Source organism: Cynara cardunculus, assembly GCF_001531365.2.
Source record: "Cynara cardunculus var. scolymus isolate 2C chromosome LG 2, CcrdV1, whole genome shotgun sequence".
NCBI lineage: Eukaryota > Viridiplantae > Streptophyta > Magnoliopsida > Asterales > Asteraceae > Cynara > Cynara cardunculus.
In genome coordinates this window covers 433972-448811 of record NC_037529.1, presented here as the reverse complement: position 1 = coordinate 448811, position 14840 = coordinate 433972, and the positions used below count along the sequence as shown (strand labels likewise).

The 14840-nt window shown below is 30.8% G+C and overlaps 1 protein-coding gene across 2 annotated transcripts; it reads left to right on the top strand.

Annotated features, from left to right (window-relative positions):
* The first annotated feature begins 11587 nt into the window (after window positions 1-11587).
* LOC112506606 (endoglucanase 17) lies at window positions 11588-13978 on the top strand. Of its 2 annotated transcripts, none has more exons than XM_025110772.1 (7): window positions 11588-11752; window positions 12061-12261; window positions 12346-12438; window positions 12521-12682; window positions 12885-12996; window positions 13085-13248; window positions 13396-13978. In XM_025110772.1, exons 1-7 carry the CDS (start codon window positions 11603-11605, stop codon window positions 13726-13728), a joined length of 1215 nt encoding a protein of 404 aa, XP_024966540.1. In that variant the 5' UTR covers window positions 11588-11602; the 3' UTR covers window positions 13729-13978. The 2 variants fall into 2 exon arrangements, with proteins under 2 accessions (XP_024966540.1, XP_024966539.1); XM_025110771.1 differs by having other exon boundaries at window positions 12885-13036; window positions 13101-13248.
* Window positions 13979-14840: the final 862 nt, after the last annotated feature.

Sequence of the window (14840 nt, the reverse complement as noted above, 5' to 3'; positions counted from 1 at the left end):
TTAAAAGAAGCTAAATTTCATGTTTGTCGACTGTGATGATTGATTTGTTTTGAAATGTAAGCAAAAACTGCTATGTAACACCATCACTAATAATCACACCAACAAACTATCAAATTTATGGGCTCGATAACACCAAAAATCATTCCATCTCCAACCATAAAACCATTTATGTTATAGTATGCATAAAAGGTGTATCCATGTTGTTAGGCGATATTAGAAAATAAGAAATTAAAAGAAATGGAATAAAAGTATCTCAGAATAAAAAAAATTTGAAAAAAGTTCCGAAAGAAATAAAAAAATCTTTTGAAATCGACTAAAAAAAACACCATAGAAAAGTGGAATTTGGCTAAAAACACGTTGAATGACTTTGCTAGCTATAGATCCACCTTAATTGTGTATCTATTCAAGCAAAAGTTGTGGGTCCCCCAGCGGGTCCATGCACCTGTTTGACCGATTTTCGAGTTGAATTTTTTCGTGGGTATGGAAGGTGTATTCTCTAAACTTTGAGAGGTGCACATTGATATTATAAAATACAACGGACATAACCAAAAAAACAAAAAGTTGATCGAAATTAATTGAAAAAGTCTATTGAATTCAACTAAAAAACTTTTCAAGAACATATCTGTAAACGGTGGATTCAGCTAAAAAACATACCTGTAAACGGTGGATTCACCATAGAGGTGTAGCGACTCGACAAAAGTATCGGGTCTACCATTAATCTCCTGAAAACAAAAGAAATTCCTTCTGTCCATTTCGGAGCCAAAATATTTTTTTAGAGGGGGCAAAATGATGTAAAACTAAATGAACTTACACTACAAAACAAAAAAGTTTCACCAAAGGAAAAATCCATTGGTAATCCGTTAAAAAAATACATCATTGGCGGATCTTATTGCCGGATAAATTATGGCCGATGTTCATGATTACCTACAGATTGACCATCAGCGGCAAAAAAACCCGTTTTTCATTACTCGAGAGCTGAAAATTGTCATTATGAAGATCTATCTATGATTTAGAAATTTGCATAAAAACATTGAGTTATATATTTTTGGATTTTATATAACATGTTTTGATAATAATATTATCTACAAAATGATTGTGAATAAAATATATTATAAAACTTCTATTGTGAATATGAACAATAAATATTAAAATACCTGTTAAAACCAAAAAAAATAAAAATATTGATAATTAAATTAAATAAAAAACGAAAAGAAAATTAAAAACTTCAATTTAGTGCAAAAAAGGATTTTGATCCCTGTTATTATAAAGTAAAATTTCACCATAGCTCTACCCATCTAAACAGGCACTAGTTTGTTAACCATTTTAGGGGGGCGGGGGGCTAAGCACAATCTAGCCCCCTACTAGCTATGCCTTTACTTTTGTTCGGTTAGAGCTTCCAAGAGGAGAAAAAATATACAAGCTATCTATCATCAGAGATAAACTAATTAACGTTTTGTTGTATAAAAACACAACCTACGAGCTAAGTTTCATTTGTCGTGCCTTTCACAGGTGTTGGATCTCTAGTTTGGTTGGTGAAAGAGCTAAGTTTCATTTGTAACGATTTTGATCATCAATAAATCGGTACTTTTTATGTCAAAAAAAACCCAATAAACTTTCATATTTCGAATGATTAAGACCTTACTGAAATTTTTTATAAGAATAAATAAACCATCTTATTTTTAGTAGTCGGTTAATGTAACTTTTTTACTTTAAAAAGATGTAGGTAAACAATTTTTAAAAGTATGATAATTTATTTATTAAACATTGTTCAAGGTATTAATTAATCAAAATGAAAAAAATTAATTATTTTTTTATTTAAAAAATGGTTCAGAAACTTAATCATTTAAGTATGAAAGTTTAATAATTTTTTTAAAATAAAAAAGTGTAAAGACTAAATAATTGAAAATGAAAAAAAGCTTGTTTTTTTTTTTTTTTTAACTTTTTGCAAAAGACAAAAAATAAGAGCCTATGAAGATTTGAGATGGGCTTTGATGAAACCAATCCATAAAAGCCCAGCCCAATTGTAGTTTGAGAATATTGATCCACTTTTAAGCACATAATATAATAGAATATATAGTCTATCAACGGCCCAATTATATATATATACATGTTTAATTTTGGTCTGAATCATTTATCCAGAAATGAATACAGTATGCAACACCATTCATTTCAATTTTCAACCTATATTTGTCAACAAATTCAGTATATAGAAGGTTTTGTTTGATATCAAAAAGTGTGATGAATGGTTCAAAATGAATTAGTGTTTGTTAAAAAATTACACAATTAACCTTGTGGGGTTAGCTTAAACTGAAAATAAAACTTGAACTTTTGTGGATCCCGATCATCAATTCAAGTCTGCTAAAGCCACTACAGATTTTCCTGGTTGTTCTCAAGGGTCAAATTCCCTTTTCATGCCATATGCGCTTAAGCTAGAACAGGTTTAACAAGAGGTAGCTTGCAATAGAGGGGAGTGGACAGCGAGTTGGAGGACACTGCAGAACCGCGTGATTGATYCATCTGCGCTATTCCCTAATTGATGAAAGTTGCAAGTCCTTCTGGCTGAGCTCGTTGATAAGGAGTCAAAACCTAAAGACTTCTGGAATCTTGGATAATGGACGAAAGCCCGATCCAACAATATCGCGTGAGTGAAGAAGGGCAATGCCGAGCACTCGTGGCACACTTATACAAATAGATATCATTGAAATTAGTCGAGGTACGCCCAACTAGACACTTATGGTTCACAAAAAAAAATTTGCACAATTTTCATAATCCGTATTTTTTAGACAAAACAACCATATTTTATTGGTAGTTTATTATATATATTTGGAATTTTTTTAACAGCAATTTCTTAATAAATCTACATACAAGTGTTTTAGATAATTTGTATTACTGAACCCACCTATTAAAATGGAATTACTTGTTTTATTAAAATAAAATTAACAATATTTTAAGTTTTAAACTGTCTAAAATAAAAACTGGTTGGGTTTTTTTCTTCCTAAAATCTAAATACTTCAATTGGTTTTTTTTATATTATAAAATATTGATTTTAAAAACCTATTAAATTATATATTAAATTGTGTTGTATTTTTTAAAGTATTCTAATATAAAAAATGGAAATTCATGAATATAGATAGTACAAAGATGTGTTTTTTCCAGCCTTGAAGAATAACGCTTTAACCAAAAAGGGGAGGAACACACAACATTTTAAAAGGTGAATCCAACTCCAAAGTTGCAAATCATGTGATGTTTGTATTTCCATTGAATGATTACAAAAATGAAAATTAAATAGTATATATATGTATATACATGTCTGTACTGTTGGCTTCCGGTGAAAATAAAAGTTATGGTGAGAAATGTAGAATGCATCTTCACCTTTGGATCAAATACTAATTAAAGATCAACACTAGAGATACACCGAATGAACTCCCCTATCAATCGCAATTGGACAAATTGTATGAAAAAAATAATGTACTTTTAAAACTTACATTTTGATACCTATGATGTAATATTTTAAACATTTAAGTACCAGAGTAACCGGTCGGAGACTAATTTTAGATTAAGAAAAAGAGTAATTTAAGATTAAAAAAAATTCATGTCACTAACCAGATCAACAAATAATACTGAGTTGGATACCACATCACTCGCCAAATCAGTATGATAATCGGTTAATGCTTCAACCGGTAACTCGGGTAATTAAATGTTCAAAAGTTTAAATTATAGGTACCAAAATAGATGTTTTAAAATACATTACTCAAAATAGAAATCAAGTTAAAATAAGTTACCTTTTTATGCAATTTATAAAAAAATAATGGATCGATTGGGTACCACCTATTCACAACGAAACAATAATTTTTATTCTTAAATCAATTTATGTGAAGAAAAAACCTATTTAATCTGGATTTTCGAACCAACAACATCATATAAAAATGTTGATTTTATCATTAATTTCATAAATAATGTAGCAAAAAACGAGTATGAATATTAAAAAACGATAATTTATAAGTACTCAGTCTCAACATTTTATTGTATTAAATGTAGGGTCTGTTTGTTAGTAGCTTGATTCATTTAACGAGACTCACAACCTAATCGGTCAGTTATAATTAAAGGATAAATGTTTGGTAGTGGTTTAAGGATATAGAAAATAGCTTATTCGGTAAGCTTGTAGGGGGGTTTATATAGAAAACCCAAGTTATTTCGAAATTTGTTGCTCTTAATTAAAAAACATACTCATTTTCATCTATGGAAAAAACCTTTTAAACAAAACCTTCTCAATCTATATAGACAAATTAATCTACACAGGCATCTCTATCCATATAAAACTTAATGGAAAACTAACCAAGTCGCCCCATATATAATGAAAAGAGTAAACTATGATTTTTATTCATGTGGTTTGTTAATAATTTCAATTTGGTTACCGTGTGTTAGAAATTGCAGTTTTTCATCACCATGATTTACAATTTATTGTTATTTTCATTCATGAACTAATTCTTACATTTAAGTATAAAAAATAGTTAGAAAATGTAAATCACAGGAATCGAAACAACAGTAAATTATAAATTATAAGAAAAAAAATAACAATAAATTACAAATTATAAAAAAAAATGATAATAATTTAGTGTGATAATAATACATGTAATTTTGTTGGTTTGTGGTTTGATGGTGTGAGGCATGTGGGTAGGAAGTTGGGCACTACCATGCATGTGCTTCTTTCTCTTCCAATTCAGTATCCATATCTTATAATTGTAGATAAACCAATATTATTAGGCATCCAATTCTTTACAAATTTAATGAAGCGTGCAGTTTTTTAAACAAATCGTAATGTGTTATTTTATGTCTGAGATAAATACAATATTTATATGATGTTGTTTTATATGTGAAAAAAAAAACAATCATGAATGTTTTATATATGAAACAACTTGTATAACCACTTCATTTTCAGACATATTGTTAAAACAACACATAAAAACATATTTTTAACTTTATTATAACTAATAATCCATGGGATCTAAATATTATGGTATAATTTTATCGAATATGTAATACGTGTATCATATAATTATTTGTTTCTAAAAATATAAGAAGGTGTTAGAGCATCTCCATCTAGGGATGGTGATTTGCCCTGATCCGAATGGGGACGGGGATTCCCCGCTGAAACAGGTCCCGGGGACGGGGCCGGAGTAGACTCAAACTAAAAAATATTTTTCATGGGGTTTGACCGGACATTGATCAGGGATTTACAGGGGTTTGACTAGGGACGAGATGTTAATCCTCGTACCTGCCAGGGACCGGAGCCGGAGATTACAAAACCCTCCCCAATTCTATGTCTATAATTTTTTAAAAGTGTATTGGATGATAAATTAGAAAATATTATAACAATATAATATATGTTAAAATTTCTAAAATAAAAAATCTATTAAATATATATAAATTATTTTTGAGAAATTTTAACTTTTAATTTTTTTTAAATTATAAAATATTTATGGAAGATGGTATAATGCATCATGTTTGTGATGGTGGCATGGAATTATTTAACGTAGATACATGTGAGAGAGAATTTAGTATGGGGATGAAGTAGAAAAGCACATGCCATGGATGATGATGATGATGGTAAGAGATGCCTCCATCGAACTCCCAAACAAAGGGAACATTTTCACTCTTAAAACTCTTTAAATTCCATTCATTTAAAACATCTAATTTTTGTCGTCATTGGTTCATATAATTTTTTTTTTTTTAATCCTGAGATATAAGTTTTTGTTTTAAATCTTTTGGTTTTCGACTTTTAGCTGTTTTATATCTGTATCATGACTTTGAGATTGCGTATTTCTCATCAAAAACTAGTATTTGATAGTCTGACAACGACTCCATTATCAATACATTAAATCTGTATAGACTCATAGACATAAACTTAACTGAAAAATTGATGCGATCTATACTGATAGTGCAATCTTAATAATTTCATTAGTTCTTATTTGAACCGTATCAAAAGTTTGTAAGACATATTTTTTGTAGTTTTTTGCTTTATGAATTGAAGATGTAGTATGCAAAAAGCTTCTACTTGAATCATAATTAAATAAAACATGGGTAAATATGGGGGTGTTTGGGTAAGCTTATTTAAAACAACTTATACTTTTTTGTAAAAGTGCTTATTAACTTATGCGGTATCAAACTGGAGTTTTGTAAAAAGTGTTTGGATTAGCTTATAGCGGTACCAAAATGCAAAATGACCAAAAAGGACAGCTCATTTTTAGGTTATCTTCTACCTATATCAGTTGATACGCAGGTAAAGCATCAGGTATATGAGTTGAAGAAAAAGGGTTCATATTTGAAACCCTAGAATCGTTGGAAGTTGGTGAAGCGAAGGAAGAAGCAGGAAGCGAAGGAAGAAGCAGGAAGCAAAATGCAAAGCGAAGGAAGAATCAGGTATATCTTCTACCCCAAAATGCAAAGCGAAGGAAGAAGCAGGAAGCCGGCGATGAGAAACCAGAGGACTTGCCGGCGATGAGAGGGGAGAGACGGATGCGATGAGAGGGTTAAAAGGGTAATATGTCAAATAAGTCAAGAGGGAGTAACTTATCAAAAACAACTTATTACCGGTTTGGCACCGGTATAAGCAGTTTTTTTTTTTTCACATCCAAACACTCAAAATAACTTATCGGCGGTTGTGGACTGAAATAAGTTGATAAGCACCTTAAATAAGCTTTCCCAAACACCCCCTATGTTATTGAAGAGAAACGTAATCGAATGTCTGTACTATTTTGGAAATTCTTAATAAACGTTAAAGAAAAGGACCAAATTCAAACATTTTTACACACATCGATAGCAACCTTAAAATTTTGAAACCGTAGAAATGAAGAAGTATGTTTTTGACAAACCAAAGGGACCAAATTTGTAGTTTACTCTAGTGTATATATTGTTATTAAAATTTATTTTAATATTAAAAAATTACTATTTTTATTTATTATTTTTATTTATTTAATAAAAATCAAAGTGGTAAAAGAGGTTGGGGATACTATCTTAAAGCTTTTTTTTTTTTTTTGACAAAGACCAAGAAAATGCCATTTTATTATTTGTCTTGTCAGATTTTTACATGCCCCAATCACATTGTGACAACTGTGTTTACTGGGAGACTGAGATCACCCCATCCTTTCTCAACTCATATAATTACAAAAATACCCTTTCTATTTTCTTGAATCAACACTGCTAATTCAATTGCAATATAGGTAAATCAATAAATACATACATATATAATATATATGTATATATATATATATATATATCACGTTTCAAATGCAATTTATTTTATTTATATAATTAATTCAATTCAATCAATGATTAGAGTTCATTTATTATGATTTGAATATTTATAGAATATGATTATAATTCATTAATTGTGATGACACTATACATTAGAAAATAATCAAAAAATTTATGAAACCACATATTCTTTAAATTAAATGGATGGTTGAGATTGACTTTGCAATGTTTATGAAAATGAGATATGTTGTATAAAAACCATCTATATATCACTTGTTTATGAGCTTTTCTATATTAATCGATAGTTTAAGATAAAAAAAAATTTGTTTCCAAGTGTCATTCATTTAATATTCTATTGAAAGATAAAAAAAACTCGAGTATATTTATACTATATTATAAAGCATTTAACTAAAACTCTTAAAAATGATTTTTATACATAAAGTACTGTTTATCGATGCATATTACTTAAAATTCAAGATTACAAGTAGGATGTGCAGACTACATCTTATTAAAGCTTCATGTTTGAATTCGTGTAACACATCGCAGATAAATATAATCAAATACATGATAAACATCATTTTAAAGATAAAAAAATTTAAAATATAATTAAAATAATCATTGATAACTAATATATTACTTAATTACTATTTTACAAAAAAATATTTTATTAAACCAAAAAAACTTAGTTCATTTTTAAACTTCAATTAAATTATAATAAGAAATTACACAAATACGAGAACTTTTAAATAGTTAATTTGATATTAACATCGCTTATTTTTTTCAAAATTTTATAATATCTTCAAATTTATATTTCATTCAAAAACAAAAATATTTTCGTTTTCTCAAAACCACATAAAATCACATTATAATATCGATAGAACCAAAATATAAAACAAAATATTAAAAATCAAGATCTATCTCGCTGTATTGCGCAAATGCCCTTCTTAGTTAAACCAAATATGACCAATCCATTGTGTATCAATCCGTGTCCATGCCTTCATAGTCTTTTTTGTAACTATTTTATTCTTACTTTGTCTCATATTCCATTTTATTCATTGATATCCATTAAAAGAACGCAAGACATATATGAATATTGTAATTATGAATAAAACACATAGAAATTATATACAGTTTAACTTGTATTGGCCCACTTGAATGCATAAGGGTTTTTTTTATATATATATATTTAGAAAAAAAAAATTATAGTTACTTCATTAAAATGACTTAAAATCTACCGACTCATGTTTGTAATAGAGGCACTGCTAAAAACTATGTCGTCAAGGAAGTTCACCTGCGTTAATCTCATGTCATTTGTGGTCTCGGTACACATAAACTGGTCTGAAATCCCATGGTTATCAAGCTTTATATGATTTGTTTATGTTTTTAATTATTTTCCAAAAAAAAACTTTGAAGAAAATTGTCAAAACAGATATGGTAATGTACAAAAATGAATCTTTGGTCATAGATTTTGTGAGATTTTGTGTTACGTAGATATATATATATATATATATATAGAGAGAGAGAGAGAGAGAGAAAGAGAGAGAGAGAGAGAGAGATTGTTGACCATTGACCAATCTTCTTGATGGAAGAGATATTCCATGTCCATCTGAAAATGGGAAATTATGGGTTATTTTTGGGGGTTTTGTTTGAAACTCAATCATGGATTGAATTACAAGATTCATAACCCACCCCTCCCTCCATCCCTTTCTTCAACTTTATCCAAATTCTATATTCTCTATTCTCTATTCTCTATTATAAGTATCTAACACCATTCAAATCCAAACAGTCCCAAAACACCTCTACATACATTTATTTGATTTGATATGAGAAAATTTAAAAGTTTCTTTCCTATTGAAGATTTAAGAAATACAATAAAAATAAATTATAGTCAAACCAATTACATGAAAAAAGTAACGTACCTTAACTTGATTTCTATTTTAGGTAACGTACATTCAAAACTTTCATTTTGATATATAAAATGTAAAATTTAAACATTTAAGTAACAAGTTAAAAATTAATTTTAGATTAAAAAAACTTTTGTCACTAACCATATCAGCAAATAATACTGAGTTGGATATCACATACTCGTCACATTAGCATGATAACCGGTTAATGCTTCAATCAGTTACCCGGGTACTTAAATGTTTAAAAGTTTACATATTAGGTAACAAAATGAAAGTTTTTAATGTACGTTACCCAAAATATGAATCAAGTTAAAATACGTTACTTTTTCATGCAATTTACCCAAAAAAATTACAAGAAAAGCCAACAATTTATTATTTTTAATTTGATATCCAAAATTTTCACTTGTTTTACGTTAGTTACTCAGAGTTTAGTTTTAAAAAAGTTGACATCTAAGACCTATCAAAGATTGAAGGCGCATCTTCTTCTATCATCATTAGTTTAATGTCTCTAATCCAAAACATTGTTGCAATCTTACAATTATTTTGCTTATTTTATGTTTGCAAACAACCATTGCATAAACTTTTGACCAATTGGGATGTTGTGCAGTGGTTAAGTGAGATGTAATGGAAAATCTCATCTATCATGAATATGAATCCAGACATCGTCAAAGCCCTTATGACCATGGAAGTTCACCTGCAATCATTCCAGAAGTTACCAAAAAAAAAACTTTTAACATGAAATGCTTCAAGTTTCAAGATGTTATTTTGTACAAAGGTGTTGAAAAGGTTCACATGTTTATTGAAGGATAATTTCAAGAGCATATAATCTTTAAAATATAAAATATAATTTTTGATTAAATTGGCTTTAACACAATCTTTAAATCATTCTATAGAGGACGTAGTAAAGAATGCAGTAAATAACAATTTTTTTTTTCCATATTTGGATAAATCTTCAATATTTTAAAAAGAGAAAATATGTATTATTTTTGTTTTTCCTTTACTTCTTTGAAGAATAATTTTGTAAATTATCATCTATAAAAATGGTAATGCTATTGTACCTTTTCTATATCAAAATCAAGTCATTCATGCATTGCAGCGAGACACATTTAACAATAAAAAGTAGGTACTGATGTTGATATATGAAAAAGAAATTCATATGTAGAGTTACATTTAGCAATACTAAAAGAGTACTCGTGCAATACAGCGAGATACATCTCGATTTTAAGGTTCTATTTTATTAGTTGTCTCTGTCGATGTTATAATACGATTTTATGTTTTTAAGAAAGCAATAATGATTTTATTTTTGAATAAAATATAAATTTGAAGATATCATAAAAATTTGAAAAAAAATATACCAATGTCAATATCAAATTAACTATTTAAAAGTTCTCATTTTTTTATGTAATTTCTTTAATTTATTTTTTTATTATAATTTAATTTAAGTTTAATAACGAAATAATTTATTTTTGTTTTAATAATATTATATTTTATAAAAATAATAATTAAATATACTATTAAAACTTAATGATTATTCTAATTATATTTTAGATTTTTATATTTAAAATGAGATTTTTATCCTATATTTGATAATGTTTATCTGCAATTAGTTACACGAATTTAAATATGGAGCTTTAATAAGTTGTACTTACGCACAATCTACTTGCAATCTTGAGTTTTAAGTAATATGCATTAAGAAACAGTACTTTACGTATAAAAAATAGTTTTTAAGAATTTATAATATAGTATAGATATAAAACGGTGCATTTAACAAACCCCCACTTTTAACGTTCTCAATGCATAGTTTGGTCTGTTTATGATATAAAAAGAGTGAACATAGTAATACCCATTTATTTAAATTTAAATGTAAATATTAGAAATTAGACATAATCTAAAAGAAATATAGTACAAGTTTTTAATAGGTGTTTCACAGGTGGGCGTGGAGTGGTGGCTTAACTATCATTAACCAAGCAGGACGTTAAAGACGCAGGCTTTCCTCCTTTATATAACTCTTCACTTTCCCACTCTCTTTTTTCACACTTCCTTCTCTCAACCAACGGTAAAGCCTAAAAATGGCTACCTCTTTTCTCCACCACCTCCTCCTCCTACTCACCCTTTGCTCAGCCGCAGCCACCGCCCACCGCCACGCCGGCGTCGCCTCCCACAACTACAGGGACGCCCTTACTAAATCCCTTATTTTCTTTGAAGGCCAAAGGTCTGGAAAACTTCCACCAAACCAGAGGATTACATGGAGGAAAAATTCTGGTCTTTCAGATGGTGCAGCCATGAAAGTATGCACATATGTTCCTTCTAAATTAACATAAAACATTCATGATTCAAACTGGGGTTAGTTTTTTTTGTTCTAATTTTGGAGAAATTTGGCAATGCAGGTGGATTTAGTTGGTGGGTATTATGATGCAGGGGACAACATCAAGTTTGGGTTTCCTATGGCCTTCACTACTACAATGTTGTCATGGAGTGTGCTTGAATTTGGTGGGTTGATGAAAGGTGAGTTGGGAAATGCTAAAGAAGCCATCCGTTGGGCTACAGATTATCTCCTCAAAGCCACTGCTGAACCAGATGTCATATATGTTCAGGTACTTCCATACTTTGAAAATAAGTGAATCCCCATTCAGTTATTTTCCAAATATAGTCCTCCAAAAGAGCCCATTATAAGGAGAAATGGTCCACGCCCAAGGAGGCACCACTCTGGTATCATGTAGAATATATGAAACCCTATTAGATTATTCTTCAAAATAGCCCTAAATGACAGGGAATGTGGTTCCAATGATATGGAGGGGAAATGGTGGGACTTAACATATACATACAGCCACTTGCTATTTACTGTTCTGTTCTGTTTTGTTTTATTATTTATGGTTAATGATTTTATTGGGAAAACATGAAGGTGGGTGACGCAACTAAGGACCATGCTTGTTGGGAGAGGCCTGAAGATATGGACACTCCAAGAACAGTGGTGAAGATTGACAGAAATACCCCTGGTACAGAGGTGGCTGCTGAGACTGCTGCCGCTCTTGCTGCTGCTTCTTTGGTTTTCAGAAAGTCTGACCGCAGTTACTCTAAGGTTCTCCTAAAGAGGGCCATTAGGGTAAGTCTCCCTTGTTGTCTATGATCTTTGTTCCATTTGGGAAGGGTAAGTTTGGAATTTTAACCTTTGTACATATGGAAACAGGTGTTCGAGTTTGCAGATAAGTTCAGAGGTTCCTACAGCAATGGGCTCAAGAAGTTTGTGTGCCCCTATTATTGTTCCTATTCTGGATATGAGGTAGTTAATCTGAAATTAATTTAGTTATATCTGAAAATGGATTATGCAATATAATAAGCTAATGAATGTGACTGAAATGCAGGACGAATTGTTATGGGGAGCAGCTTGGTTACAGAAAGCCACAAGGAGCCCAAAATACCTAAACTACATCCAAGCAAATGGGCAAACCCTAGGAGCTGATGAAAGTGATAACACCTTTGGATGGGATAACAAGCATGCTGGTGCCAGAATTCTTCTTTCCAAGGTACTTTTTTCTCTTTGCTATAACTATGGGTGTCAAGGTCAGTTCAGTTTTGCACGGACATCGACTAATTCCATGGCCCTGAAAATAACAGTTAAGAAAATCCCCAACCAGTGTCCCAAGAAGACTCGAACTAGATGTGGTATTGGTTTTTTTTTAAATCATGACACTATTTTTTTCTCTGTTCTGTGTGGATATTTGACAGGCATTTCTAGTCCAAAAGGTCCAATCCCTCCATGATTACAAGGGTCATGCAGATAACTTCATTTGTTCGCTTATTCCAGGGGCACCGTCTTCTCAATCCACTTATACCCCAGGTTCCTGCTCTGCATATCTTGGTTTCTATGGGAAAAACATGTGATTTGCTAGTAATTTGGGACTAATTATTTGATTACTTATTTACAGGAGGGCTTTTGTTCAGGATGGATGACTCTAATATGCAGTATGTGACTTCTGCTTCCTTCTTACTAGTCACCTATGCCAAATACTTAACCCAGGCGCGGAAGGTTGTTAATTGTGGCGGCTCCGTTGTCACCCCTAAGCGACTTCGATCCATTGCCAAGAAGCAGGTACACTAGCTAAGACTGTCTCCAATTGTTTACATCATTTCTTGCACCAAAATGGTGTAATATTCGTGTAAATTGTAATTCATTTTCAATCCGTTACCCAGTTTTTAACACCAAATAGAATATTCTAACTACATAAATTTTTATCAGGTGGACTACCTATTGGGGGACAATCCATTGAAGATGTCATATATGGTGGGATACAGTCCAAGATACCCAAAAAGGATACACCACAGGGGCTCATCTTTGCCATCCATGTCTGCACATCCAGCGAAAATTGCTTGTGGGTCGGGTTTCTCCATCATGCATTCGGAGATCCCCAACCCGAATATACTAGTCGGGGCCGTGGTCGGTGGACCAGACGAGCATGACCACTTCCCAGATGTTCGATCCGATTATTTCCAATCGGAACCAGCCACCTACATCAATGCACCACTTGTTGGGGCATTATCTTACTTGGCTCACTCCTTTGGTCAGCTTTAGCTATAGCTAGCCTCTTCTTTTACTATTTACTAATTTACTATTTACTATTGGAAGAGGGTAGAGGGTGGAAAACAAAAATTCCTCGAGCCCTGAACAAAAATGCGAAGCGCATATATCTATATATTATTTACTAGTTTTCATTTTTAGCAAATGTAAGCTACTGCGTACAAGAACCGGCGTTATATTAGTGTAGCCGTACCAATTCGCATGAATGTTTTTTCTTTTCTTTTTATTGTATTATTTATGGGCATTTTCTAGAATACAAAAGGTTTAATCTAGTCATTTCTGTTATGGGAAAATGTTTTCGCCATTTGACTTTAAATGTATGTCGGTTTCTGTGACCTGGGGAATGTATTCATTTTGCCTTCAACCTTGCTAAACTAATATAGATATTAGATATATGTCATGGTCTTTAAATACAATAAATAACATGAAAAAGATGTCAAAAAACCAATCACAACAAGCAGCTCAAAACAAATTATTAAGCAGTTCAAAACAAACTACTATCTTAGTACATAAACACATTTTCATATCATAAAATTAAAATGCATAACAAAGTTTAGTTCAGTTTTGACACAAATACAAAGCTCCAAAAACTAAGAGCATCTCCAATGGTGATAAGTTCATAAACGTTTACACCGTCTGGAAGAAACAATATATACCAATGTGGGAAGGGAAGGTCATAAATGTTCACGTTTATCATCAAAATAGTGGGAACACATCCAATTAAATAACAGAAGGTAATTAGAATTTAGGTTATGCTCCGGTACATGATTAGGGAGAGAGGTTTATAAATTATGTAGAAAAGAAATCTGATTGTGATATTGTCAAACTTCTTAACATGTTAATGACAGGAGATGTCCTAAAAAATTCAAATTTGTAAATTAACATGTGATGTGATATGGTCGGTACCCCAGTTTTTAAATTCAACATTAGTGCACTTTAACTAAAAAAAGGGTGATGCTACATGCACTCCCTTTATCAGAATTAAACCAATTCAGATATTGGTAATTTGAAAATTAGATTTTGATGTTGACATGTGACCTAGAAATATGTATGGGATGGAATAGCTAAGTCTACACTTGGGAAGAATTAGGAAAGAGGTGGACTAA

What these genes read in the sequence shown, in the direction of transcription:
- LOC112506606 (XM_025110771.1), top strand. Translation starts at nt 11,603, where the DNA reads ATGGCCTTCACTACTACAATGTTGTCATGGAGTGTGCTTGAATTTGGT. An exon ending in CAGATGTCATATATGTTCAG is followed by an intron (nt 11,753 to 12,060) that starts GTACTTCCATAC and finishes GAAAACATGAAG; the next exon opens with GTGGGTGACGCAACTAAGGA. An exon ending in TCCTAAAGAGGGCCATTAGG is followed by an intron (nt 12,262 to 12,345) that starts GTAAGTCTCCCT and finishes ATATGGAAACAG; the next exon opens with GTGTTCGAGTTTGCAGATAA.